General features: G+C 41.4%; 1 protein-coding gene across 2 annotated transcripts; it reads right to left on the reverse strand.

Moving 5' to 3' along the window:
* Window positions 1–3,790: 3,790 nt before the first annotated feature.
* LOC120322784 lies at window positions 3,791–16,166 on the reverse strand. Of its 2 annotated transcripts, none has more exons than XM_039379030.1 (3): window positions 15,944–16,166; window positions 5,117–5,439; window positions 3,791–4,371 (listed from the first exon to the last, which is right to left on the reverse strand). In XM_039379030.1, the coding sequence occupies exons 1-3, from the start codon at window positions 15,984–15,986 to the stop codon at window positions 4,099–4,101; spliced, it is 639 nt and encodes a 212-aa protein (XP_039234964.1). In that variant the 5' UTR covers window positions 15,987–16,166; the 3' UTR covers window positions 3,791–4,098. The 2 variants fall into 2 exon arrangements, with proteins under 2 accessions (XP_039234964.1, XP_039234963.1); XM_039379029.1 differs by having other exon boundaries at window positions 3,791–4,398.
* Between the last annotated feature and the right edge of the window lie 9,850 nt (window positions 16,167–26,016).

Here is a 26,016-nt window from a genome sequence, read left to right on the forward strand (position 1 = left end):
TCAGGTGACCCACCTGGTGGATGAGGGGAAGGCTGTGGATGTGGTCTATCTAGACTTCAGCAAGGCCTTTGACACTGTCTCCCATAATATACTCCTGGAAAAGCTGGTAGCCCATGGCTTGGACAAGTGTACCCTCTCCTGGATTAGGAGCTGGCTGGAGGGTCGGGCCCAGAGAGTGCTGGTGAATGGAGCTGCATCCAGCTGGCAGCCGGTCACCAGTGGTGTTCCCCAGGGGTCTGTGTTGGGTCCAGTCCTGTTTAATATCTTTATTGATGATTTAGATGAGGGGATTGAGTCCATCATCAGCAAATTTGCTGATGACACCAAACTGGGAGGGAGTGTCGACCTGCTGGAAGGCAGGAGGGCTCTGCAGAGGGATCTGGATAGACTTGAGAGATGGGCTGATTCCAATGGGATGAAGTTCAATAAAGCCAAGTGCCGGGTCCTGCACTTTGGCCACAACAACCCCCTGCAGCGCTACAGGCTGGGCACAGAGTGGCTGGAAAGCAGCCAGGCAGAAAGGGACCTGGGGGTACTAATTGACAGGAAGCTCAACATGAGCCAACAGTGTGCCCAGGTGGCCAAGAAGGCCAATGGGATCTTGTCCTGTATCAAAAATAGCGTGGCCAGCAGGAGCAGGGAAGTGATCCTTCCCCTGTACTCTGCGTTGGTGAGGCCACACCTTGAGTATTGTGTTCAGTTCTGGGCCCCTCAGTTCAGAAAGGATATTGAGGTGCTGGAGCGGGTCCAGAGAAGAGCAACAAGGCTGGTGAAGGGACTGGAGCATAAGTCCTATGGGGAGAGGCTGAGGGAGCTGGGGTTGTTTAGCCTGGAGAAGAGGAGGCTCAGAGGTGACCTCATCACCGTCTATAACTACCTGAAGGGAAGTTCTAGCCAGGTGGGGGTTGGTCTCTTCTCTCAGGCACTCAGCAATAGGACAAGGGGGCACGGGCTTAAGCTCCGCCAGGGGAAATTTAAGTTGGATATCAGGAGAAAATTCTTTACAGAGAGAGTAATCAGGCATTGGAATGGGCTGCCCAGAGAGGTGGTGGATTCACCATCCCTGGAGATTTTTAAACGCAGATTGGACGTGGCACTGAGTGCCATGATCTAGTAAATGGACTGGATTTGGACCAAGAGTTGGACTCGATGATCTCGGAGGTCTTTTCCAACCCAATCGATTCTATGATTCTATGATTCTATGTTGTAGAGCCACGAGGAAGGGCCTCAGAGCCCCACAGGGGGGCTTTGGCCCCCAGCCCCCAGCGGGGGCTTGCAGGGACCTGGAACAGCATAAAGCTGAGCTAGGTGCCTGTAGTTATGCCGGGAGATGTTTTCTCCATGGGCGCAGAGCAGCAGCCGGCACTGACCAGAGAAACAGTGGCAGAGAGCCAGGACAGATAAGAACTGAACCAAGCAGCAGAAACGGCGTGTATCGCAGAAAGGACTCTTGGAGAGAGAGAGAGCTAGCAGCAGAGAGACAGAGTTTGGGGTAAGACTGATACCAGATTCCCCCAAACTCCTTTGAGACCTCCGAGAAAGGAGCAATAGATGGACTCCTATTTTGGAGAACAGTTTTGGACATGCAGCACCGGAGAGAGAGAGAGGAGCTGAGAAGCTCAAAAGATGTCCCGGAGCTGGACCGGGACGGCCAGATGGAATGCGGGGGGGGTTGACCTTGGCCCCCCCTCGCTGCTGCAGACAAGCCTGGCAACCTGAGACAGAGCACAGGAGCTCTGGTAGAACTCTTGAGGCGAAGGCTTGCAACTGAATGCTGCCCAAGATGTTCTGACTCAGGGGTGAATCCCCTGAGGAAGGGACTTTCACGAAGATGCCCCTGCATTTCGTGATATACCTGTGGTGACGCGAGTCTTGTCCCTGCTGGCAGTCCACAGGTGAGGCCTTCGCTTGGAGTTGAAGGAGAGCCGAGGGGCTTGGAGACCCCCTTGTGTGTATTGAAAAGAGATCCAGCTACAACAATCCAGTTACAGCTGCTGCATGCATGAGATGAGGAGAACCTGCTGCCTTGGAAGATACTCCTGCTGTTCAGAGACTGGAAGGGATCTCTCCTTCTTTCCCTCCGGGACTTTTATTTGGAGGAGAGAAGAGATCTGATCCATTGTAAATACTATATGTCATGGTAGAGATAGTTGTGATTGTGTGTATAATGTGATATGGTATTTATTTGTACAGTCATTGTAATATATTCCTTTTCCCCATTTGGAGTCTGGTGTGTTTTGTCTGGAAAAACCCATCTCACATTAGGTTGAGATGTGGGAGGGGGAATGGAGCTAGGGGATTGGATTTTGGGGCTATCTCAAACTATGACACCAGTCTAAAGCTTCCCAGGATTCATTCTCAATCAAAGCTGAAACATTAGAGGAGGCTATATTCAGCTGAACAAGCTGTCTCTCTACTAATTTAGACTCAAGCTCTTGAAAGCGAAGCAATAAAGTGTTTTTAAGGTCTTTTCTTGCAAGCATAGTGGCCCTCTCGCTTCCATTGTCCGAACTCTTGTCATCAGAAGACAAGCTTGAGGATGGAAATGATGAAAATAGCTCTTTTGCATTACCACGATTAGGTTTTTCTTCCTTCTCTCGCAGCAGTACTGATGCAGGCACAGCACCGAAAGCAAAGGCTGATTCAGCTGTAAGAGCTGGTCTCCGTGGAGAAGCTATGATCGCTTCGGCAGGGGTTCCGGTTCCCGTCTGAATGGTGGTGGCTTCTGCCAAAACGGCAGCTCTCGCTAAGACGGCAGCAGTTTTGCCAAGGCGGCAGTCCTTGCCGAAATAACTCCAGTTGCTACGGCAATGCTTGCAGGGGTAACTCCGACTACAGCAGCTGCAGTTTCCATGGAGGGACTTCTGGGTTCTGATGCGACGACTGATGATGATGTAATTTCAGATGTAATTTCAGATGACATGGTTCCAAGCGGTAGCGATGTAGCGCCATCTAGTGACACGGAGGCTCTTAGCAGCTCTGTTCCGGGCGGCGCATGTGCAGTAACAGTCGGTGACTCATCGCCCACAGCAGGCCCAGCTGGGGGTATGCCGATGGCGCAACGCCAGCGTTGCTCTACGTGGGCTCTACTTTTTCTGCCAGCGCTGGCGCGCTGCTGAACCAAGATAAACCTGTGGCTTTTAAAACTTTTACCAATCGCGTCTTTGCAGGCGCAGGCACCGAAACCTCCCCGAAAACAAACTGCTCTACACACATTTGCTCCAAAATCTCGCTGTTTCCCTGGAGAGTTGCCTTTACAGCTGCCTCTGCAGCCGCAGATGCTCACTTCATAGCATTATATTTTTCCAGCGATTCAACTACCAGACGCCAAATTGCAGGGTATTTTTTAGTGTCCTTTGATCCCTTAGAGATCTCGTCCCATAACTGTTCCTTTATAGTATCCCAAGTAGATACCTCAAAGGCGGCCTGAGCGGTCGGAATTAGCTTCTTCGCTCTCGCCCATTCCAGTAACCCTTTAAGGGTTTTTTCATCATAATCTGGCTCTCTTAGAGAGACTATAGATTGGAGGAGCTTTTCCACTGCTCTTTCCTCTTTGGATAGTGCGGGCCCCATGCTCCTCCCAGCCGACTCACCTGGCCAAGGCGAGATTGTAGTTTCACTGTGCATGGTTTTTTTCGCAGCACCAGGGACAGTGCTACATATAACGGCTGCTTCCCTCGGCTCTTCTATTCGCCTTACGTCCCAGAGAACTGACGAATTTGGAGTCCCTGTTTTTCAGGCACCAATTATCGGTGGAGAGGCAAGAACAGATCACTCACAGACCATTATGGTCGGCAAAATGTCGGCTTTATTAGAAGAAAGACAGTTTATATAGTGCTCATGATGCTCAGTTCTTGTTCACACTACATTGGATACATAAGGAAAACATACTTTGCTGTCCACTGCTAATTGGATCACAACAGGTGGTCATAGGAGATGAGAAAACTTTATTCACCTGCCAAAACTCCTCCTTGGCATCTGGCAAGAATCCACCTTTGTTCTAACTTCAACTCTTGTAGCCATTTTGACTAACTGATCACACCCAAACTGTGCCAAAGCAAAACACACGGAAATGCAAGGGAAATTGTTCACACAATTTCAACATACCAACATAAAACTGAGCTCAAAAAAGATAAAGGGGGCACTGATCCAGGAGAAGAAAAAAAAAACAAGACAAGACGGATCGAGGCTGCCACTGCCGCCACCACCACCACTGCCGCCTGGGACCACTCCACAGGACCTGCCGCGAACTGCCACCACAGAGGGAGCAGGAATCACTGCCGGAGCCGCCACTGCAGCCGCCGGAGCTGCCATCTGCAGAGACAGCGAGACACTGGAGTTGCCGGAGACCATGAAAAGCTGCAGCCCGAGCTGAAATCGAAAGTAAAATCTCAGAAGCTGCGAACAAAGCAAACACACACGAGGAACTCAAAAGCGGCCAGATAAGGTAAAACCCAACATGGGAAACAACTACTCTACAGAAACAAAGACACAGGCTCTGTGCCTCTTGTTAAGTTCATATCAAGTACAAACCACACACGCAATGTTAATAGAACTTGTGCAATGGATAAAATCTCTAGCACCAAAACTGCCATTGGTGGAAAATCTAAATATAGAAATTTGGGACAAACTCGGAAAGCTCATGAGAGATAAATCCAGAGCAGGCAACGCCCAAGCTAATAACAGCATCCCTACTTGGTCAATCATCATGGAAGCATTACACAGAGCCCAAAGACGAACAGAACACCCAACCCACACCAATACACAAACTCCCAGCCAGGCTGTTAACCACAGCCCAAATCCACCACATAGACATACACAAAGTGGGGGGAATACACCACATGCAACCCAAACAGATTTAAATTCAGGGGAGGATCTGCGTGGGCAGGCAGGGAATGTTCGTGATTTAAGTGTTGGGTTAGATTCCGATCTTAGCAGAAGCACGGATTATGAGGAGGGAACGGGAACTGTAACATGAAAATCCAGCCCACAGGAGTGAGGCGCGGGGCCCTGTTACAGCGGTGGGGGAGGGAACCCAGCAAATTCACCCCCTCAAGCTGCAGATTAACAGCGACGGGCGCAGACATCTTGCGTGTGAAACAGACCGGAACCTGACCTGTCTCTTCCAGCCGTGCTGCCAGCTGGTTCCAGTTGCAGGCATGGTGGGGGGGAGGTCCCTTCCCGCCACGTCAGTCATTCTCTGCCACACAGCTATGGGGAACCGAATATACCAGGGCCACAGGTGGAGAGGCACTAGAGGATGATGAAGAGGGACCGGAGATGGTCCCCCCGGGAGAGAGCAAGAGGGCAGGAGCAGGGAGATCGGTCGACTGGTGGAGTAGATGCCACGAGGAAGCGATGCGGGTGGGAGATTTGCAAGTGATCCATGCATGTCCAGTTGTATTCCGCCCACACCAGGCCTCTCAGTTCCAACTGCTGCTGTATGAGGTAACAAAGGAAGTGAGGCAGTTAGTAAGAGAAACTGGTGTTTCCTCAGCTAATACATTTGCATATTTGGAGACGTTGAGTTCAACTTAGGTCTTTACCCCACACGATTGGAAAACTTTGCTGAAACTGGTCCTAACAAATACACAGTACAGCATTTGGTTGACGGATTTCTGGGAGAATTGTGCAGTGTATGCGAATAATCCACAAGCAGGCATAACAAGCAATCACTTAACAGGAGAAGGGGATTTTGCCACAGTAGGCTCACAAACAGGCTATCCCCGAGAAGTTTATGAAGTGATTGCAAAACTGGCTTTGAGAGCTATGAGAAAACTTCCAAGTACAGACAGAGACAGTAATCTGTCCTTCACAAAGGTTTTGCAAGGTTCTACTGAACCCTTCTCTCAGTTTCTTGATCGACTGCAGGCTGCTTTAAACAGGTAAATTGAGCAAATTGAGCACGAAGCTAGAGAAATGTTTTTTAAGCAACTGGCATATGAGAACTCAAACCCAGATTGTAAAAGAGCTTTGCAAACTCTCCCTAAAAGGGAAAACTGCAGCATTGCTGAGATAGTTTGAGCCTGCCAGGGTGTTGGGTTGGTCGAACACCAAACTGCTTCTCTGGTTACAGCCTTAAGAGCGCAGCTGAGAGTGCAGGAGGGGGCAAAACCTAAAAGTGGTTGCTTCAGATGTGGTGCTGCTGATCATTTTCAAAGGAATTGCCCTAAGAAAACCCCCACACCAGTGTGCCAAGTGTCAGCAAGGGAAGCAGGGGTCAAAAAACTCCTCACAGCAGGGAAACTGGAGATGGGGGGCAAGGTCGCACGCCCCGGCACAACAAACAAATTTGGCTCAGGAAAACAGGCTGGTGATCTGCGCCTCTCCACCACAGCCAGCGCTGGGCTGGATTTATCCAGCAGAGAACCAGTAACTATAACATCTACTGCTGTAGTGTTAATTCCTACAGGGGTTTGGGGACTGTTGACCCCAGGGGTACATGCACTGTTAATAGGGAGATCATCAAGCACTATGATGGACTTGTTTGTTCTACCTGGAGTAATAGACTCAGACTCCCACAGTGAGATTCAAATCATGGCATGGACCCCAGTACCCCCCTGTCACATACCTAAAGGACAAAAAATTGCCCAACTAATCCCTTTTTTCAACACATCTCCTGCTGGGGAGGGGGAGAGGGGCTCAGGGACTTTTGGAAGCACAGGCGAGCCACAAATCTATTGGGCAAGAGCCATTACAACAACACAGCCTGAGATGATGTGCCAAATAGATGGGCACAGATTCACAGGCTTGGTGGACACAGGGGCCAATGTTACCATCATAAAGGACACAGAATGGCCTCCTGACTGGCCTATTGTTTACCCAGCCTCAACTATGCAGGGGGTGGGGGGTACACAAAGGCCCAGGCAGAGTGCTTAAATACGCACAGTGCTGGGGCCAGAGGGACAAGTGGCCAAGATAGCTCCTTTTGTTGCTCCTATACCATGCATGTTTTGGGGGAAGGGATATCTTGGGGCAGTTGGACACAGTCATGCAAATTGCTCCTACAGGCAACCAGGTTTTTCAGTAGGGGCCATTGAACAGCCATTCCAAGGACAAATTAAACTGGTTTGGAAAAGTGATGAGCCTATCTGGATTGATCAATGGCCCATAAAAAAGGAACAGCTTGCTCATTTAAGAGAACTTATAAAAAAGCAGCTTGAAGCAGGACATGTTGTGCCAACTGCGAGTCCCTGGAATACACCCATGTTTTGTATCCCCAAGAAAAGTGGCAGGTGGAGAATGTTGCATGACTTAAGAGCAGTTAACTCAGTAATAGAATACAGGGGGGCATTGCAGCCTGGACTGCCTTCACCTGCTCTACTTCCAGCAGGATAGCCGTTAATGGTAATTGATTTAAAGGACTGCTTCTTTACCATCTTTTTGCACCCTGAGGGTATTCCACAGTTTGCCTTTTCTATCCCCGCTCTGAACAATGCACAGCCCATGCAGAGATACCACTGGGTTGTTCTTCCTCAGGGGGTGCGAAACAGTCCGACCATATGCCAGAACGTTGTGGCAAAAGCTATTCATCCTATCAGAAAGCTTTATCCTTCAGTAATCATCTACCATTACATAGATGACATTTTAATTGCCACAGCCACGGAGAATGAATTGCAGTCTGTTGTTACTGCTCTAACCAATGCTGTCCAAGATGCAGGACTGCAGGTCGCTCCAGAAAAAATCCAGTGATCGCAGCCCTGGACTTACCTTGGATGGAGAATCACGCAGCAGGAGATCTCTCCCCAGCCACTTCAGCTCAACATAAAAGATACCTTAACCTTAAACAAACTGCAAAAACTTCTGGGAGCCATCAATTGGTTAAGGCCTATCTTAGGCTTAACCACAGAGAAGCTACACCCTCTGTTTGAACTGTTAAAGGGTAACTCAGACTTAACATCTAGCAGGTCTCTGACTGCAGAGGCAAAGCAGGCATTGGAGACATGCTCCAAGGCAATCGAAAACAGGCAAGGCAGAAGGAGAGATCCTGAACTGCAAATCTGCCTTGCTCTTGTTCCTAGCAGGTTCCAGCTATTTGCAGTCTTGTTTCAGTGGGACCAAACTGAAAAAGATCCACTGAGGGTCCTAGAGTGGCTATTTCTGCCCCTTTCACCCCCTAAAACTGTGTGGACCACTAATGAAATGTTTGCCAAGTTTGTCATTAAAGGCAGAGGACATCTACAGGAGCTGGACGGACAGGATCCTGCAACCATCTACATCCCAGCAACGAAAGACAGCTTCAATTGGCTGCTGGCCGAAGATGCAGGATTCCAGGCTGCCTTGGCAGGCTATGATGGTGACATTTCTGTTCATTACCCTAAACACAGACCTGGCAGAAATGGGTAACTTGCCCTTAAAAGCCACAACCAGATGCAAACACCAACCAGTAAAAGGCCTCACGGTCTTTACTGATGCATCAGGACGGACCAGGAAAGCTGCAGTGACATGGGTAAACCCTGATACCGGACAGTGAGAACAAGAGGTGCAGACTATGAACCAAGGTTCTGTACAGGTTCTGGAACTGGGTGCTACCCATATTGCCTTGGAATGGTTTTCAGAGCATTCTCCTCTCCCAAACAACCAGTCATGATAAAGGATCTAATTTTGGGACAGTGGATGGGACCAGTAGATCTTGTGACATGGGGGAGGGGTTATGCATGTGTATCTACAGGAAAAGAAATGAAATGGGTTCCTTCCAGATATATTAGACCTTACCTAGGTACACCCCCATAGCAGCAAGAACCAGAGTAATGCAGAGTTTAAAAACACAGTTATGTTTACCATTTGGTAATGATGTTTACATTTCAGGTTTTCAATTGAAGATGACCAATGTGGCAAAATGCAGAGTTTATACAAAAACCCATGAGTGTGTATGTGAAGAGTGGAGTGGCGGCCGCCCGTGTGAGTGTGTGTGAGTGAATAAAAGGGTTATGTGAATGTACAAAGCACCTCAAACACCAAACACCTTACAAGAGTATCACTACCTCAGCCACACGGTCACATTAGGAGAATTTAGTTAACTACGTTTTGCTTGCTTTTGAAATAAAGTTGAATTTTCCTGTTTATATAAACCCTGAGAAAAATAAACGTTATAAATTTATAGGTACTACACAGATGGACCAAGACGCTTAGGTTAATAAAGCTGTTTTTCCAAGTTACACCATACCCTTTAGGAAAATAAAGGTTTAAGATAATATGAATAGGTTTAAAAGATTAAGGAAAATATTTTCAGTAGATATGTAAGCTGTTAAGGAACCAGAGTAAGCAGTGTGCTGGGTCACTGCGATGCTGTGGTAATTGTATAAGGTAATGCTCTATTATTTGCACTGTTGTTATTGCACTGTTTTCGTGACTCGCCTTAAATAATTGGAGGGGGTGAGATGTGGGGGCGTGTCCCAGGAATGCAAGGGGTGCATTCTGGGACTTGAAGTTCCTGGACAGCCTACTGAGGCACATGGGCAGTGTGTGCTGTGCTGTCATTGGTCAGGCAGTCACATGTCCTCCGGAGGGGTTATAAGGAGGCACCTTTCTTTGAAATAAACAGATTTGGCTTCTTGCCACCTACCTGCTGGGTAATGTCTTTATATTACATTAGTATGCAACATGGTTGCTATGAGGGAAAAATGCTTTGAGGCTCCAGCTGCCTTCTCATCTTCTGAGCACACCCAGGAGTAAAAGTCAAAGACAAATTCCACTCGAGAAATAAACCAACATGATTAGTAAACCAGACCAAGTAAAAATACAAGAAGGATTGTTCAGCCATCAGGGAGCAAAGCCTGGAATTCCAGTGCTGTGCTGATGCTGGTCAGGCTGCTTGGTTGTTTGCAGCAGCAGCAGTATGTTGCATGATGAAGTTTCTTCCCCATGGATTGTTAGATTCATTCTTTCCTATGTTGTTTCTCTTTTCCCCCTAGAAGGAGATTTACTACTAATTGATTTTCAAGTTTCTCCAAATATTTGCAATTTATTGGAATACTTGAGCTTTCCATCATGGAAAGATGTCCTATTAAAGTGGGTGAAGCAGGTTGGATAAATCAGGACCAAATATGATGATTCATCAAAACTCAGACTGCAGAAAGTCTTTATTGACTTTCTTAGTAAAGATCGGCTGGACTTTTTGTTTTGTTGATTGTTTTTAAAATAAGTCCACTGTTAAATTTTGTGAATGTTATTGAAGGCAGTACCCAAATTACCCAGGCCTAAAAAACTCAGGAAGTTTAAAGGCTCACTTTATAGACTGGAAAAGAGATCTGACTAATGTAGAAACATGAGTCTTTTAGGCTTTGTCATGTTCTCTGAATTTATAAACCTGTAAATTATGATAATATTTTCAAGTAATTTATGTACTGTATGTATGGTAGCATTGTGCCTCTTGATAAAACAGTTTTTTTGTTCTTTCTGGTCTTCCAAATGTCTCCACAGTAGGTTTCAATTCCTGGTAGAACAGACTTTTAGTTGTTATGTATCTACTAAGAGCTTTGAAACAGATTCCCACAAGCCACTGGGGACACAATATCCCTGACGGATTTAGGGCTTGCACTGGTTTGTCTCTTGACTTCAGTGTTTCTTCTGCTGTATATGTAACAACTTTTCAGGCTCAAGAAGTCCATGTATTGTCTTTTGTCAATATATCTGCTATATGAATACACTTAACTGAATCTTAACATTTCATCACCCACCTGTTGAAAGTTTTTATGCATTCTAAACTATATCAGTGATGTCACTTAGATTCTTTGGAGGCTGACTCATTCTATTTCATCTTCTCTGGATAGGGAGAGATGGCAATACCTTTTCAAAATGTCCAATCCGAACTTCCCTAACGCAAATTCGTTCCATTTCCTTCTGTTGTATCACTGCGCACCAGAGAGAGTAGATTAGCAGCCCCTCCTCTGCTGCCTCCCTTGAGGAAGTTGTAGTCTGTGATGGAGTCACCCCTCAGCTTTCTCTTGTCCAAGCTGAACAAGCCAAGTGACTTCAGCCACTCCTTGGAATTCTTGCCCTCAAGGCATTTCACCATCTTGGTCACCCTCCTCTGGACACACCCTAATAGTCTGATGGCCTGCTTATATTGAGGCACCCACAGCCGCACACAGGACTTGAGGTGGGGCTGCACAAGTGCAGTGTAGTGTGGGACAGTCAGCTCCTTTGACTGGCTGGCAATGCTGTGCTTGATGCACTGCAGGACACGGTTAGCCCTCCTGGCTGTCAGGGCACACAATTCACTCATACTCAATTTTCATCAACCCAATCGCCCTGATCTCTTTCTGTCGTGCTGCGTCCAGCCTCCCATCCCCCAGTTTGCCCATATAACCAGGATTACTCTGTCCCAGGCAGAGAATCCTGGACTTGCTCTTGCTAAATTGCATATGGTTGGCAACTGCCTAGCTTGCAATCTGTCCAGATCTCTTTGTAAGGCCTCTCTACCCTCTAGGGTGTCCTAGTTTAGTATCATTTTCAAACTTTATGACATTTGATTCCAGCATCCAGAACATTTACACAAACATTTAAGAGCATTGGCCCTAAAAGTGAACTCTAGGGGACCCCACTCACTGGCCACAAAACTGATGCAATCCAGTTTACTACATCCCTTTGAGCCCAGCCCATCAGTAAATTGCTTACCCAATGTATTATGGACTTGTCTAGCTGCGTGTTGGACATTTTTTACAGAAGGGTACAGTGAGAGACTAACTAAATAAAAAAATTTTCATGAACTGAAGCAGAACAAGCCCAATCTTTTACTGAAGATGGAGCTTGAATTCCACATAGTTCCCAGCACTGAATATAAAACCATCTTATTTTCACTCTCAAGTAGTATTGGTTTTCTCAATGTAATTGCTGAATAGCAGTTGTTGCCCCAGCTAGCACTGCCTCTTAAGAGCATAGTTTTCTCTGATCATTTTCTTCATAGTACAAGTCAATATATGTCCTTGTATGCACAATAAAGAATACTAATACTCCTTTTACTCTTAGCTCACAGAGCAACTTTTTGAAAGAAATTACCTAATTGTTTTACAAACTGGCTATTGTCAGGCTTCAATGACTTGAGATGTCTCTCCTAGGAGCGTGTTGCTCTGTGGCTTCATGACACTACAGCTGCACTTGTTAAAAAGATCATTTTGGTCAACACATTTCTGAATTTTCCTCTACCTCAGTTTTAGAGCAGACACCAGACTTCTAGTGTTAAAAGTGAAACAACATTAACTTTAGGCCAACATAAATCTTATATTCTCCAAATGGGTAGAACACTACAATTTTCCGCAAGAACAGCTCTGTTTTTTCAACAGAAATGCGATGCAGTGAATGTCTACTGCAGGTAAATTCTGCATTAAATTACATTGCATCACTTCACATTTAGGACATTGTGGACTGAACTGTTTTACTCTGCATATCACCGCTGCACTTTCAAATGAGTAATATGTAAGTTTTTGTGACAGGATTGTATATTGTAAACTCCATGACAAAAGCATTTTTTCCCCTGTAAGTTAAAAGATAAAACTCAAGCATGGTTTTTACAGAGAGTCTGAAGTTTGTAATCTGTTTGTAATCTGTTCCTTAAAGAAATAAGAATGGTATACACCCAGTTGAGCATATATTCTTTTAAGTTATGGCAAAGTGCAATTACAGTTTAAATGGAATATTTATGTACATTAGTTAACAACATCATTGCAACTTAGTGCTCACACATCAACATTTAATTAGTGTAAGCATAAGTGATATAATTTCTGCAAGGCATGCATTACCCATAATTTGAGGTAATTTCATGCGCTATGCACATTTTAAATATCTACTCTGTATTTTTCCAGGCTGAATTTTTAAGTCAATAGGAGATGTCTTCATATAAAGACATCTTAACCTATTTTCCATTGTACTTGAACTCAGAGTGTTGTCCATCAATAGAGAAAAAAAAGTTTCTTTCTCCTTAAGGAAAATCTAACCAACTTTCAATATTCAAACTTCAAGCTCAAAAATATTTGATTTCAAAACAGCACAACTATCTATGTAAACAGTATGGTAAAGTTTCTAATTTTTGTGTCTTTTCCACAGAATAGTCAGCCTTAATATGTTGATAATGTTCTTCTGTAAGACGAACTATGGTTTTTTGCAGTCTTACTCTTCTTGTGAAATGCCCTTATTAGCTGATCAGTAAACTCAGTGGTCTCTTCAAAATTCATCAAGGACTGAAGAAACCCAGCTGTTGTGGTACCTACAAGAAATTGGTGAACTAATGAGTAGAGAGAGCATCTGGGACTACATTATGGATATATAAGGAAATAGGTTCATATATATAAATAAAAATGCAGTGTTCCATTCCCTGCTTTATTTTGTTTTCTACTTTATAAGAGGATTGTCTCTTGAATTTTATTTTCTGTTTGAGAAGGAATGACTCTACCAATACTCTATGGAAATGAAAAATATTCTGCATACTACTGTATCTTATGGAAAAAAACTAGTTTTATAATCTAAAGAGAGGAGACAGAAAATGCATATGTCTTCCTTTAGAATAATTTGCAGAAGTTACATATGATCAAATGGAGGCAAGAAGGAACCAAGAAAGTTTTAGTATTCCCCTGTCATGTTACATAAAGGGCTAGAAACCTTCAATAGGATTGTTGTTTCCTGCCTAAACTTAATATCACATACAGCAATTAGTGCTTAATAGTTCTGTTGAATGGATAATCTAAACTTAAGACTCTCCTTTCCTCTCATTATCTACAACTTATTATAAATGGGATCAGAGTTTAAATATCTTGAAGAAATTAGCATCAGATACTTCTTTCTATTTTTTTGGCAGGGGGGATGAGTGTAGTTAGTGCAGTTGTCAGAATTTTATGTGCAATCACTTCACTGTTGCTCTTCCTTGGTCACTTAAAGCACTTTTAAAGCTGGAGGAAATTTTACCAGGAGAATATTTTCCTGCTAGAAAATGCTCTTTTTTTATCATATATAGTCTTCTGTAACAATACATGAATGTTGAATTTAAAAAAAAAAAAAAAGAGAAATAATTATTTTTAGGCTGAGGGGTGACATTTCATCTATGCTAGAGCTGACAGAACCTTTACTGCAAAAAGATTTTCATTACAGATTTTAGGTTTTGTTATTATAAACTGAATAAATCTTTTAAAGACTAAAATTAAACCTTTTTCTTTAAAACTGTTCTTTTTTGAGGATAACTCAAAAATATTAATGTCATTGTAGTTTGTAATAATCAAATAACATGAAAAAAAATTCCAGAACCTGTACAAATCCATGTGCAGTCTTATGGAAAGAGTTTGGACAAGTGCTTGTAGAATCAAGACCTTTAAATAGTTATTTTTTGTTTACATGAGTGCAGCTTCTTTAGTTCATGATGTACCAACAGACAAGCACTCAACATTATAATTTGTTATTGTTTGAAAAAAAAAACTTATACACATGTTCATTTTAGAAATTATTTACTGTCATTGACGTGAACCTTAAGTTTTTGTACATACCTAAAGGATTAGTCAAACAGTCATCAAAATTTAGGAAGATGTGGTAACTAGAAGCACCAGCTGTTTAGGAATAATGCATTGACAGTTAAAATACCTAACTTCTCTTATAACCTTTTTTTAAATCACCCATAAGCTAGATCTGAAGAAAGCTTGATAGATCCCACAAGAAGTCCCACCATAAAGTCCCTCCATATATTTACTGAACTCCAACAAGAAAAACAAAAGAACTATTCTTTTTCCCAAGGGATTTGTGTGTTCCATTATATCCAAGCTATACTAAAGTCTGTTTTCTCATGTTAGGCAACATGCAAAATTGCAGTGCTTTATTTGCTGCATTCTGTACCTTCTTGTTTACCAACAGTAATCTCCATGAAAAAGATTTTCTCAGAATTTTAATGTGATAATAATTGTAAATACAGCAATCATTTTTTTTCTTGGTCTATCAACCCAAACTATTTGGTGGTCTTCTGAGACATCTCCTATTTCCTAAACTCCTCAGCATCCCTCTTCTGCACCCATTCCAATTTGAGTACACCTCTCTGAGTAACCAGAATTGGACATGGTTACTAGTGTCACCAATACGTTCTACAACAGTATTGGTACTGCTTTTACTTCTACTCAAAATATCTTGTTTGATACATACTATCAGATATAGCTGGTTTTTACAGACATATCATATTAATGACTCACGCTCACTGTAAGATCAATAAGCACATCTTATCCTTCTATTTTGCATCCAGTGATGAACCTATCAGTTTACAGCTTATTTTAATTTTAAAAGTACTTTACAGTTTATTTTAATCTTAAAAATACGTTTATACAAATAAGAGCCATCAGGTATGTGAAAGATGAGACATTAGCTTGGAATATGCATTCATATTCGGCAGAAAGCTTACATATAATCTTATATGAATATAAATATGTATATCCACATATTATTATGTATTTTCTAGTGTGTAAAACTAGTTTTATAGTTTATCATTACTGTTATTATTATTTAGGTAATTAAATGCATCCTTCATACAGCTCCTCTCTCTAACCTACCATGTATTCCTACAACATCAGATCTCCTGCTTGACAGGATAATATATTGCTGTCACCTCACTGAATATTAGTATAATTCTGATTTTAGTTTACTAAAATGACAAGTGCAGCTACTTTATAGCTGCTTTGGACCATAAAACATTTTGAAAGTTGTTTTGCCATTGAATCAGTGCTGAAGCAGATATGCATGAAGATTTGGCATTTAATATGTGAGGTGGTTTTGCCCCTTTTCTGTTGTGGGAAATTTGGTTATAAATTTTTCATGACATAGTTCTTTTGTCTGTCAGCACTTTCATTTTGGGAAAAAAGTCTTCTTGACAGCCACTTTGAGTCTGCTCCTCCAGAGCTTTTACTCATCACAGTAAAAAAAGTTGAGAAATAACAAAAAATAAAATAACAAAAATAAAAGGAATTTAAGAGAATACTACCTTCTTTGTTGTTCCTCTTTTTAAGGTATGAGATATAAGACATCTGTCTTCAGATAAGATGAGATGAGGAAATGTCTTATGGTCCAGAGAAGAAATCAGAAGAAAATGTTTATAGTTGCAGGCCAAAGGCTCCAGGATTTTCTGCGTTCCACATTGCATGTAGGCTTAAAAGTCTTCCATTTCGAGGAATAGGCAGAGAAACAGAAAGGCCCTACCCCATCAAAGAGTGATGCTTGTGCTTGATCTTATGAACTGTGACAACTTCCACCCTTTTAAAAGCAGTTCCTGTTATGAAACAGATAAAGCTAGGCGTACACAGAAATAATCACAGGTCAAAACAAAGCTTAGACTTCAGGATTAGCTGATATATACTGTATAACTATCATTGTAAAGAAAATTAATGTAATACTAGATTGTCTCTGTACATATACAAGAAGTTTGTTATATAGGTAATTAGATCATGAAAAGGGAGAAAGAAATATATTATTAAGTACTCTGAGTAAAAAAGTGTAAGAAATAGTTGTACTGAAGTAGTCACCTATGCTGGTCTTTAGACTATGAGTACATTTCTTCAGAATACAGTGCAAAAGACTCAGTTTTCAGTGCTAACAGACCGAGAAAAAGAGCAAGGTCATCTATTGTCTTAGGTGTAGGTAGTGGGGACTTAAGTGCACATATGTTGCATCACATTTATGCAAGTTGGACAGTACCTCATGAGAAAACACTGCTTTCCTCTTCCGGATAGTCCATAACAACTTCTTTTGTTTAATCTAGGGTGGATGTTTATTGACTGTTCTCTCTTGACAACACACCCTTGACTGCCATTCCAAGGAAGTGAGTACCTCTGTCCTCGGGAGGACATCAAGGCAAGGCAAACATGACAGCCTGCGTACAGATCAATGCCACAGAGAAAGCTGCTCTCTTTCCTCCAGAGCAATGCCATCAGCATTGCTGTCAAATGTGTGAACCCAAAAAATTCCAGTTTCAGAGCTAATTTGAGGAGAAGGGTTTGTTTTCCAGGAGAAAATAAATAAATAAATAAATCCGAACACTTTAATAACTTCCATCAAACAAGCCACAAATGTAAAGGGACACAAGAAACACAGATCCAAAAGGACCCCTCTTTCAAATTCTGTGTGTAATTCACGCTTGGCAACAACTAGTCTCCAGTTTATTAATTACAGAATTCACCCCATGTATTCAATTTTCCCTTTAAATCATTAGCACCTTTTTTATAAAAAAAGTTAGTTGCCAGTATGGCTATGGAACATAAATCACTACAAACTAGTGAAAAATCTGGATATCCAATGTGTAAAATTGAATAGAAATTATTTTAGCAATTGAGTATTGCTAAAAGGAAATAACATTTCATTAGACCTTGTGAGAGAGTCTCAACTTTTCCTCCTCCTCAGAACTTGGACTTAATTGTTCTCATGAAATTAGTTATATTGCTCAAGAAATGGGGATTTTCCTGTGTGAGATGTTTTCTGTTTTCATCTTTCCTTGCCTGCAGTCTTTCCTTCACTGTAAGAGTCCTTGAACAGTCCTTCCTGACAGTCCTTCCTGTCATCATTCTGTGATCAGCCAAGTCTCTCCAACAATAAAATTCCCATTTTGATGGAAATTTCTGATAGTTCTGGGGGCTTGGGGAGTTCTGAAAAAAAGAACAAACACAGGGAAATTAAAATTTTTTTATGAAATTATGAAAAATATATTATTTTTGTGTATAAGGATATTGTTTTACAACAACAGCACATTGTGTTCTACCCTTGTATCGTAGTTTGACTCCCAAAACCAATTTTTCAAACCCCTACAAATCTGCTAAAATGTTGAGAGAAGTTTTCAGACAGGCAACAGATCTAGCATGGGGAAATGATATCAAAATTTATTACTAACACAATAAATACTATAAAACAATATATCTATACAACAATCCTAACTATCTCTCCTATGGTAAAACAATATATTTACATAAACCAAATCCCTCCTTTCCCCCCCGTAAATGTCCAGAAGGAAAGAAGAAGTCTGTTTCACTTTCAGGGCAGTACAATCTCTCATCTTTATCTTCGAGGCAGCAGTTCTGATTTGTCGTAGCTGGAAAATCTCTCTTTCTCTTCATTAGAATGCAGGGGTCTCTATCTCACCCCTATTCGGCCCTTCGGTTCCAACTGAATGTCTCACCTATGACTGCAGGCAGGGACAAGGCTCGCCTCACCATGGTCATATCACAGAGTGCAGAGAGTTAAAGCTTAAAGTCTTTATTCTCCATTCCATGAAAGTCCCTATCCCCTGGGATCAAGTTCCCCGGCAACTTCTGTTGAGGTATCCACCCCTCCTCCCCGGGTCAGAACGTTCTGAAGGCTTTTAATTCAGTTCTTATCCTAGAATTTGTTCTAGCTGACTTTTCTCTGCTTTATTACAGACTCTCTCTCTCTCTCTCTCTGAGTCAGATGTCTCTGCATCTCTCGGTCTGGCTCCGTGTCATATTTTGCTGTTTGCCTGCTATCTTCTCTTCCTCTCGGGACAGTCTTGTTGGCCAGAAGTCAACCTTGGCTTTCAGCTACAGCTCTCTATTCAGTGCTACCTCTGCAGCCGCTTTTCCACCGTCCACTGCAAGGGGGAAAGAAAATGCAATCCAGGGGTCTCCCCGATTCTTTCAGGGTTCCCCTCAATCACCAGCCTCAGGGGAGACTCCATTCACCTGCTGTGCTGCTCCTGACCCCTCGGCCAGGACCGGAGGGGGTAAAGGCCCCTCGGCCCTACTCTCTAACACGTGGCATCTCAACTCATGGCTGTCTCTCCTTCCAGCTATGTAATCCAAGCCTTCTTTTCCGATTTGTGTAATATGCTAATTTCGCAGAAGCGTATTGCGGCTTCTGATTGACTCTATATCAGAAGAGCCACATTGGAATTAACCATTTCCAGCCCCAGGGGGATGCTGGACAAGTCAAACTATGACACCCTGGAGCACTACAAAACACATAATTTGAAAAAAAAAAAAAAAAACAAAAAAAAAAAAAACCAAACAAAAAAAAAAAAAAATCACAAATTCCCATGATCAAAAATGCCACATTTTGAGATTTTTATTCTTTTTGCATTACTATAGAGACAAACTTTTCCTTAAAATTTTATCAGAAATTCCTTTAACCAGTTTTAGTTACCATGCAGTTAGAGAAAAATTGTCCTAAAAATTCCTGTTAGATCACTGAGAAAGGAATGATTCCACTCTTATGAACAGGAAGAGGTTACAGGCCCCCTTCACGTAAGCATTGATGACTGACAGACTGAGAGGACTGTTTCAACTGCAGGACAACCTTGGCTGCTTCTTTCTGAAAGGAGTACAAATTAATATGCTGAACTCTGCAACCTCAAATTTAAAGCCTATGTATGAAAGAAAATTTTTCATCTTTCTCCTACTATATTCGCTGTGGATTTAGAAGACTGTTGTCAAACATTCTCCTGTGGTCTCTGATGCCATCTTCAACAGATTGGATACAAGATTCTGCAATGCTTTCCTTGCAAAAATGGAAAGGAATTTGATGTTAATTAGAAATCTATTTTTCTTTATGTGGATTCTCATAGCTCTTTGTAGGTCATATTTTCTTTTTGGTCAATAATACAATAACATTAGTATTTTTTATTTTAGAGTTTTCTTTACGTTTCGTTATCCTACTCACTTCTTTTCTCTTTTTCTATGTGCCTAGAGAAAACTTTCACATTGTTTTCAGATGTCCAAATTGGTTTTTTGCCAATTTGAAAAGAATGTGAGGGTAAGGAGAATATAATTATTTTCCTCTCAAGTTCAGCATTACACAACCTAGATGTATTTCTAGCACAAACATTGGTCTTTAGTGGGATTTGATTAATATCAAAGGTAAGCTGTGTGATTTCCTAAATGTAATTCACTTCAAACACCTGATGGACCCCAAGCAAGGACCTACATTTATATCAGAATGGCATTTCAATACCAACGATAACATTACCATGAATTCCATATTTTTAGCAATAAGAAAGCCATGAGATGTTTTTTCTAGCTTGTGCATAGAAATTTTTTTTGATGGCATTCTGACCATGCAAAAAAACCCAAAGAAATTAGTAATTTCCAGTTATAGCAAATACATCTTGTTATGAACTGAATTCCTATTAATTCTTTGGAGAATTATATCTCTTCCTTACTCTGTCTTACTAAACCCTTAAGCTACATTGGAATAAATTCATGTACTGAAACAGAAACTACAGTCAGCAAGAAGGTGCAGCTTGCGTTTTTATTACCACTGGAATGAGGACAATGCCTTCATGAAATCAACATTTTAGTAAGTAAGGCAAACTAATTATTTCCACAGGAAATGCTTTGCATTTCCAGGATTGTCTCTGTTTTTCCCACCTAAATTCCAGGCAAGGATTAACAGTCTGCAGCTGTAACTCCAAAAACACACTCAGCCTCTCACCACCTTCCATCCCCAGCAAAAGCACCCCTCAGTCACATGTGCAAGCAAACTCCTCCAGAGGAGATTTTCTCCATCCTGAGACTAAGCTATTCTCCCCTCCATCCCAGTTTATTGTGTAGGTAACTATTGATGGCTCTAACAAGTCTTGCCATGTTCATCTATTTTCCTTTCTGTCTGCAGACTGTCATACTCTTAAATTTGCAAGTAGTCCAGGCCTATAACACCCATCTAAAAGTTTAATAGGTTGGACTGATACACAAACTCAACACATAAAAATTATTGGTCTTGCTAAAAAATAGAGGGATGGAAACAGAACAGATACTTGAAAAGAGGAGGTTTATTCTTTACTTTTAGTACCCCACATTAAAAGGCATTTTTCCTCTGCTAAGCATAACAAATGACCCTGCAGTAATTACACAGAAATATGAAACAGGGGTTTAAAGACAAAAATCTGACAAAAAGAAAAATTTCATTTTTTCACAGTTCAGGTTTTATTTAATTATTTTAGGCTGTACTAATAGGGAAACAGGTGCAGTTCAGCACTTGTAGCATTTATAAAACTGCAGCCCATCTTGCCTGTTTTTAAATTTCTCTAGCTTACAATTTGGGAGGATACATTCCAAAAAACATAGTGCATTACAACATCATTAATTTCTGCAAACCCAGCGCACCTTCTGCTTAAGTAAAGGAAACACTAGAATGAGAAAGTTCTATCCCTTAAGTGAAATTGAAAATGCATCTTTAAATTATAAAAAAGTTTGCCTATTCCTATTGTGGATTGGTGTTTTCTATGGATTGTTCGGGACAGCACAATGTGTCTAAGTGAGAATCCTAGAAGGAAGACAACCATGGAAGGCTTATTAGTGAACTGAGTTCTCTGGACTAAAAATAATTCCTCCTCTTTCAGTTTTCCCTGTACTCTGGCATGTTTATTTTCTGTAATTCTTGTTACAAGGCTTCAAATAAATCGGTAGAGACTTGCCTTTCTTGTCAAACTGTTTTTATAAAATTAAACACAAGCATTCAGCGCTGCTTGCAAAGTTCTCCCCTCCTCAAGACACAAACCCTTGTGCGCGTGCACACACACACACGACAGCATCTTGCTTACTAGACAGAGATAAATTCCTCACCACTGTGATCGTCAGACACTAAGCCAAACTCATCTTCTTTTCCTTCTATGAGAAATAAATAATCTGGTTTTATTATAAGCAAATTGAATTTAGTGAAAAACAGAGGGTGGTGGGATTTTTTTCTTTTCTTTCATTTAATTCCAAGAGTTTTAGGCGCCTCGTCTGGGCCTGATGCCAGGAAAACGTCGCGATCGGGATAGGAAAAAAATATATAAAAGTGGAAAATATACCCTGGCCACATGGCTAGTCTTTGTGTGCGGACAGACCCCCCTGTACATGTACAGGGGGACACGTCATCAATCAATCAGGAGGGAAGGTGACACCCCCTCCCGAATTCAAAAAATTACCTTTTAAGGTAAAATACCTGTTACCTATTGAATATTTAACATCTCAAGTGACCAAGAGGGTACAAAAAGAGCACGTTTTTCAAACCATGTGTGCTTTCCAGGCCATGTGACTTGGGATTGCACCCAGCGCTGCAATAAAGGATTTCTTGCTGCAATTTTCCTTGTCCTGCAAGTATTTTTTGCCATTTCATAAATTGAAAGCAAGGATTTTTCTTACACTTCTTTCCCCCCGCCCCCGATTCTGTTATTCATCGAGACCACAGGTGAACCAGAAGAAAATTATTACAGTATGATGACTGCTGAAATGATAGAAGGTAAAGAAGATGGATTATCACGGGGCTGACATGATTTGTATGGATTTCCAAAATTAAGCTGTCCGCTTAAAGTGACCGTCTTCTTTGCACTCATGATATTGTAGCTGCCCTAGTAATAACCTTCATCTGCACTTGTGAGCCAAGTGAGCAGAGCACGTTTCCCATTACCTGTCAAGCGAGCATGTAGAGTTCTTCTGGCCCCGCAGTAATAGCAGGGCTGCTGGTGAACAGAGTAATAAACACCTACTGAGAGGGATGTAGCGTGAAAAGATCTCATCACCTGCCATTAGCACGCTGATGAATAATGCAGCATTTTTGGTGGCAGATGTCAGGGGTGGGAGGAAGAATCACTTCTGTAAACGCTCTGGTGAGCACTTCAGCACAAAGTGAGAGGTGATAGCAACAGATGCATGTGACAAAATTACACTTGCTATTGTGTTTTAAAAGAAATGGGAACATTTACTTCACAAATAGCTGGCAGGCTTTCTCTCTCTCTCTCTCCCCCTCCCGTCCCCACCCTTCTACCTCTCAACTCCACCCTCCCCTCTACCCCCTGCCTTTTTGTTCCATCAGAGTCAAAGGACTTTGCAAATTGGCAAACTAATTCACAGACGGCTAAGCATTTACAGCTCCTAACTTAACCAATGTATAACGGCCAGTGAGGCTTGGCTGTCCAGCCAGTTAAATGCTTTTTCCTTCAGACCTAAACTGGTAAATTGATTGAATAGGTAAGATTAAAAAAAAAAAATCTTATTTCTATTTAAATTCCCTTCTCACTGTACCTTTCATCTCTCTCTTTCAAAAAAATCTACAATCCACTGTAGAAATGACAGTGCCAAGTGAAAATTCCTGCATTTCATGTAGTTAAATCCCTCAGAGGCTCAGGTAACAGGAAAAAAGGTCTCACTAATTGTTTAAGTTATCAAGAAACCTCTTACTACTGATTCCATTCCACTCACCCATTTTGCTGCTGCAAATGAGGTAAAGTGATAAAGATGTAACACAACTGGTTGCTGATGTGATTTTAAGCATGGCAGTCCCTCTCAGGTAATCTAGATCAGTGCAGGTATTGTTAATTGTTGTCAATTATTTTTTTCACTTGACAGAAAACACAGACCCAAACCAAGTCCTTGTTAATGCTAGAAGGTTTTGCATGACAGGGTAGTAGAGTACTTCCAAGCTGCCACAACGACTTAATTCTCTGTACCTAAAGGACAGGTCTCAGAGCTCAGTTGAATTTTACACCAGTTTTATGCCATTGCTTTTCAGAGACAGTTCCTCGGGGCTAGATATGAACAAAGTTCAAAATCTGTCATATTTGACACCTACATACATAGGGGGGGAAAAGTATGAATTCATAATCAATAATAATATTATGTGATTGAAATATTATTCTTGGCACATGTTATCATCTTGTCTGGGGAGTCACTGTTTCAGATGATTTAAAGTAACTTGTCCCAAAACAGAAACATTTCTGATTAAGTTTATCTTTAGACTTCTATTTCCAGCAATATTTTGAGCCAAACAGCTCTTTTCTGTCAATTGCTGCACTCGGCACAGTAACTTACTAACTTACTACTAACTTACCCAGAGGTCATGGGTAACAGATGGCTTGGTGCCACAAATAGTGAGATTTTAACACAGAAAAGGCTTGAGGTCCTGAATGACTGCACTCTATGAGGGCTGTATACACAATGATCGTGTTTGATGCCTGCAGGACAGATGTGAAGAGAAAGGAAGTACTGTTGAAAACCAGAGAAAGGTAATGCTTAAAAACCTTACTGTAACAGATGAGTTGCAAAATGGCAGATGTTGTCATTGCTCAGAAGGGTCTTGTTCATATTCAGGTGCATCGCACAAGCCACAAAAGTAAAAGTTATGCCAGATGTCCTTGTTTCTGCTCTTCTGCACACCATGCACACATTTATATTCTCATAATTTGGCTAAGAAAGCCTATTGGACAAAAAACGCTGGGCATTAGAGAGCTCTGAGGGGGTGAAAAAATGCCTCCTTTGTTCAACAGGATCCTGGAAAATATATTGCAGGACAGAGTCTCTCTTCTGGTGACTGTTGGTTCTGTTGGTTGCAGTTGTTATGTAAATTCTTCTGCACTGCCTGTTCACACACATTTCAAAGGTCAATGCTCTCTGGTTAGCCAGGGCTTTGTCAGAAAGAGACATTGAGACTTAGACAAGGATGCAGCATTTCAGCAAGACCTGTGAGATGAGAAATACAATGGAGATTTGCTTCAAATTAAAGAAGTGCCATTATAAGAAGCAGAGTAGGCAGAGCATATATTTCAAAAGAGACTCTTCTTTAAGAAGAAAGTTATATAATCAACATGTAGCAGGGATAATCAAGACAAGGAAAATACTCATAATAATCTCATATCCACACAGTTCTTGTTAGCGGAGATTGTAACTGTGATTCAAAGACGGGATAGAATTGAGAGGAACAGAGACATAGTTACCAATAAATCTGGCACACTAGAGCTGTCGCTGATAACAAAGAAAATTTCAAAGGATGTGTATAAATAACAACAGTTCCCTCTGGGGGAGAATCCTGAATAAACTGGAAAAAAAATCCCCACCTCCTTCCCTTCATCACCCAGACCATTTTTCTGGACTTTTTGTGCCAAATCCAAGATGTAAACCCACGTTAGTTTGTTTGGCATTTCTCTTTGCAGTACATCAGATGAGTATGGAAGTAGTGTTGTAAACTATATTCTTGTAAGTGTTGTGGATGGAATGGGAAAGTTGCTGAAGTAGAATGAAAAGACACGTTTCTTCAAGATTTAGGCTTGAGTCCACTGTACATATTCCTTGGATTAGTTAAGATTTTGCTTTTCAAACTTTAAGTGAAAAAGAAACATCATAAGTTGGAAAACAACTGTAAAAAGAAAAGTAGTGGTTCCATATGATCTCTTTTTCTATAGGGAATCAGCTTGAGATTCTCCAGAAATAGGGGCTTAACCGTTTTGGTAAGTATATACCTGCCTGGAAACTTGCTGTATTATAGTATTTCCTTTTTTACACATAATTTTATAGCTTTTTAAGATGAAAATATACCTCACATACCTTTTACATTTGTAATTCTTCATTGTTGCACTTACAGTTCAATAAACTCCTCAACAAGTAGTATTCACAGATGTTTTGTAAATATCACATTAATGCAGAAGAAAAGACATTAAAAGCTAAAAAAGTTTTGATAAAAAGCAACATTTGCCCTGTGTTTTGTGCCCTAGTATTATTCCCACCAATATGTAAGGCTAATATGGGCCACCTATTATTGTAGTGATGTATCTAAAAAAATCTCAAGCTGCCTGTAATAATCTCCATTATGTATAATGACCATTTTGATAATAGTCTTTAGAAGCAGTAATGGTCCCGCTGAATAGTTATTACCTGCCTGTTCTTGCTGGAAGCAAGATGCAGAAGCCAAAGGGGACAGTGAAATGGTCCTTGTAGTGCAGTCTGAAGGAATAAGAAATATTTAACAGAACACAAGAAACAGATAAGCAAGCACTTTTGGCTATAAAACTGTCTGCAGTGGTGCAGTAAGCTGTTGTGAATTTTGTGAAGTAATAGAAATATGAAACAGTAATTAATAATAATAGGCAAACAATCAGTGTGAGAGATATTTTAATTTCAAGTGTCACAAACTCTGTTAGAAAATGAAATATATCTGAATGTTAAATATAGTTTGGTGCATTGCTGAATGTTCCATTTTGTTATACTCCAATTCTATACCATGACATAGGGGGAATATCATTTTACTCCAGAGAGGTCTCTGCACAAATCAAAGGTCAAAAGTGTCTACATCTTCCACACAACC

This window comes from Pipra filicauda, unplaced genomic scaffold (assembly GCF_003945595.2).
Source record: "Pipra filicauda isolate LSUMZ 115617 unplaced genomic scaffold, ASM394559v2 scaffold153_size1761393_pilon, whole genome shotgun sequence".
NCBI lineage: Eukaryota > Metazoa > Chordata > Aves > Passeriformes > Pipridae > Pipra > Pipra filicauda.

Excerpts from the sequence above, each read along its gene's own strand:
- LOC120322784 (XM_039379029.1), bottom strand. The coding sequence starts at position 15,986 with ATGTCTTATATCTCATACCTTAAAAAGAGGAACAACAAAGAAG. Across the intron at positions 5,440-15,943 it reads AAAGAGGAACAACAAAGAAG|CAGCAGTTGGAACTGAGAGG; the intron begins GTAGTATTCTCT and ends TACCTCATACAG. Across the intron at positions 4,399-5,116 it reads AGCACGGCTGGAAGAGACAG|CTTCTGAGATTTTACTTTCG; the intron begins GTCAGGTTCCGG and ends CTTTGTTCGCAG.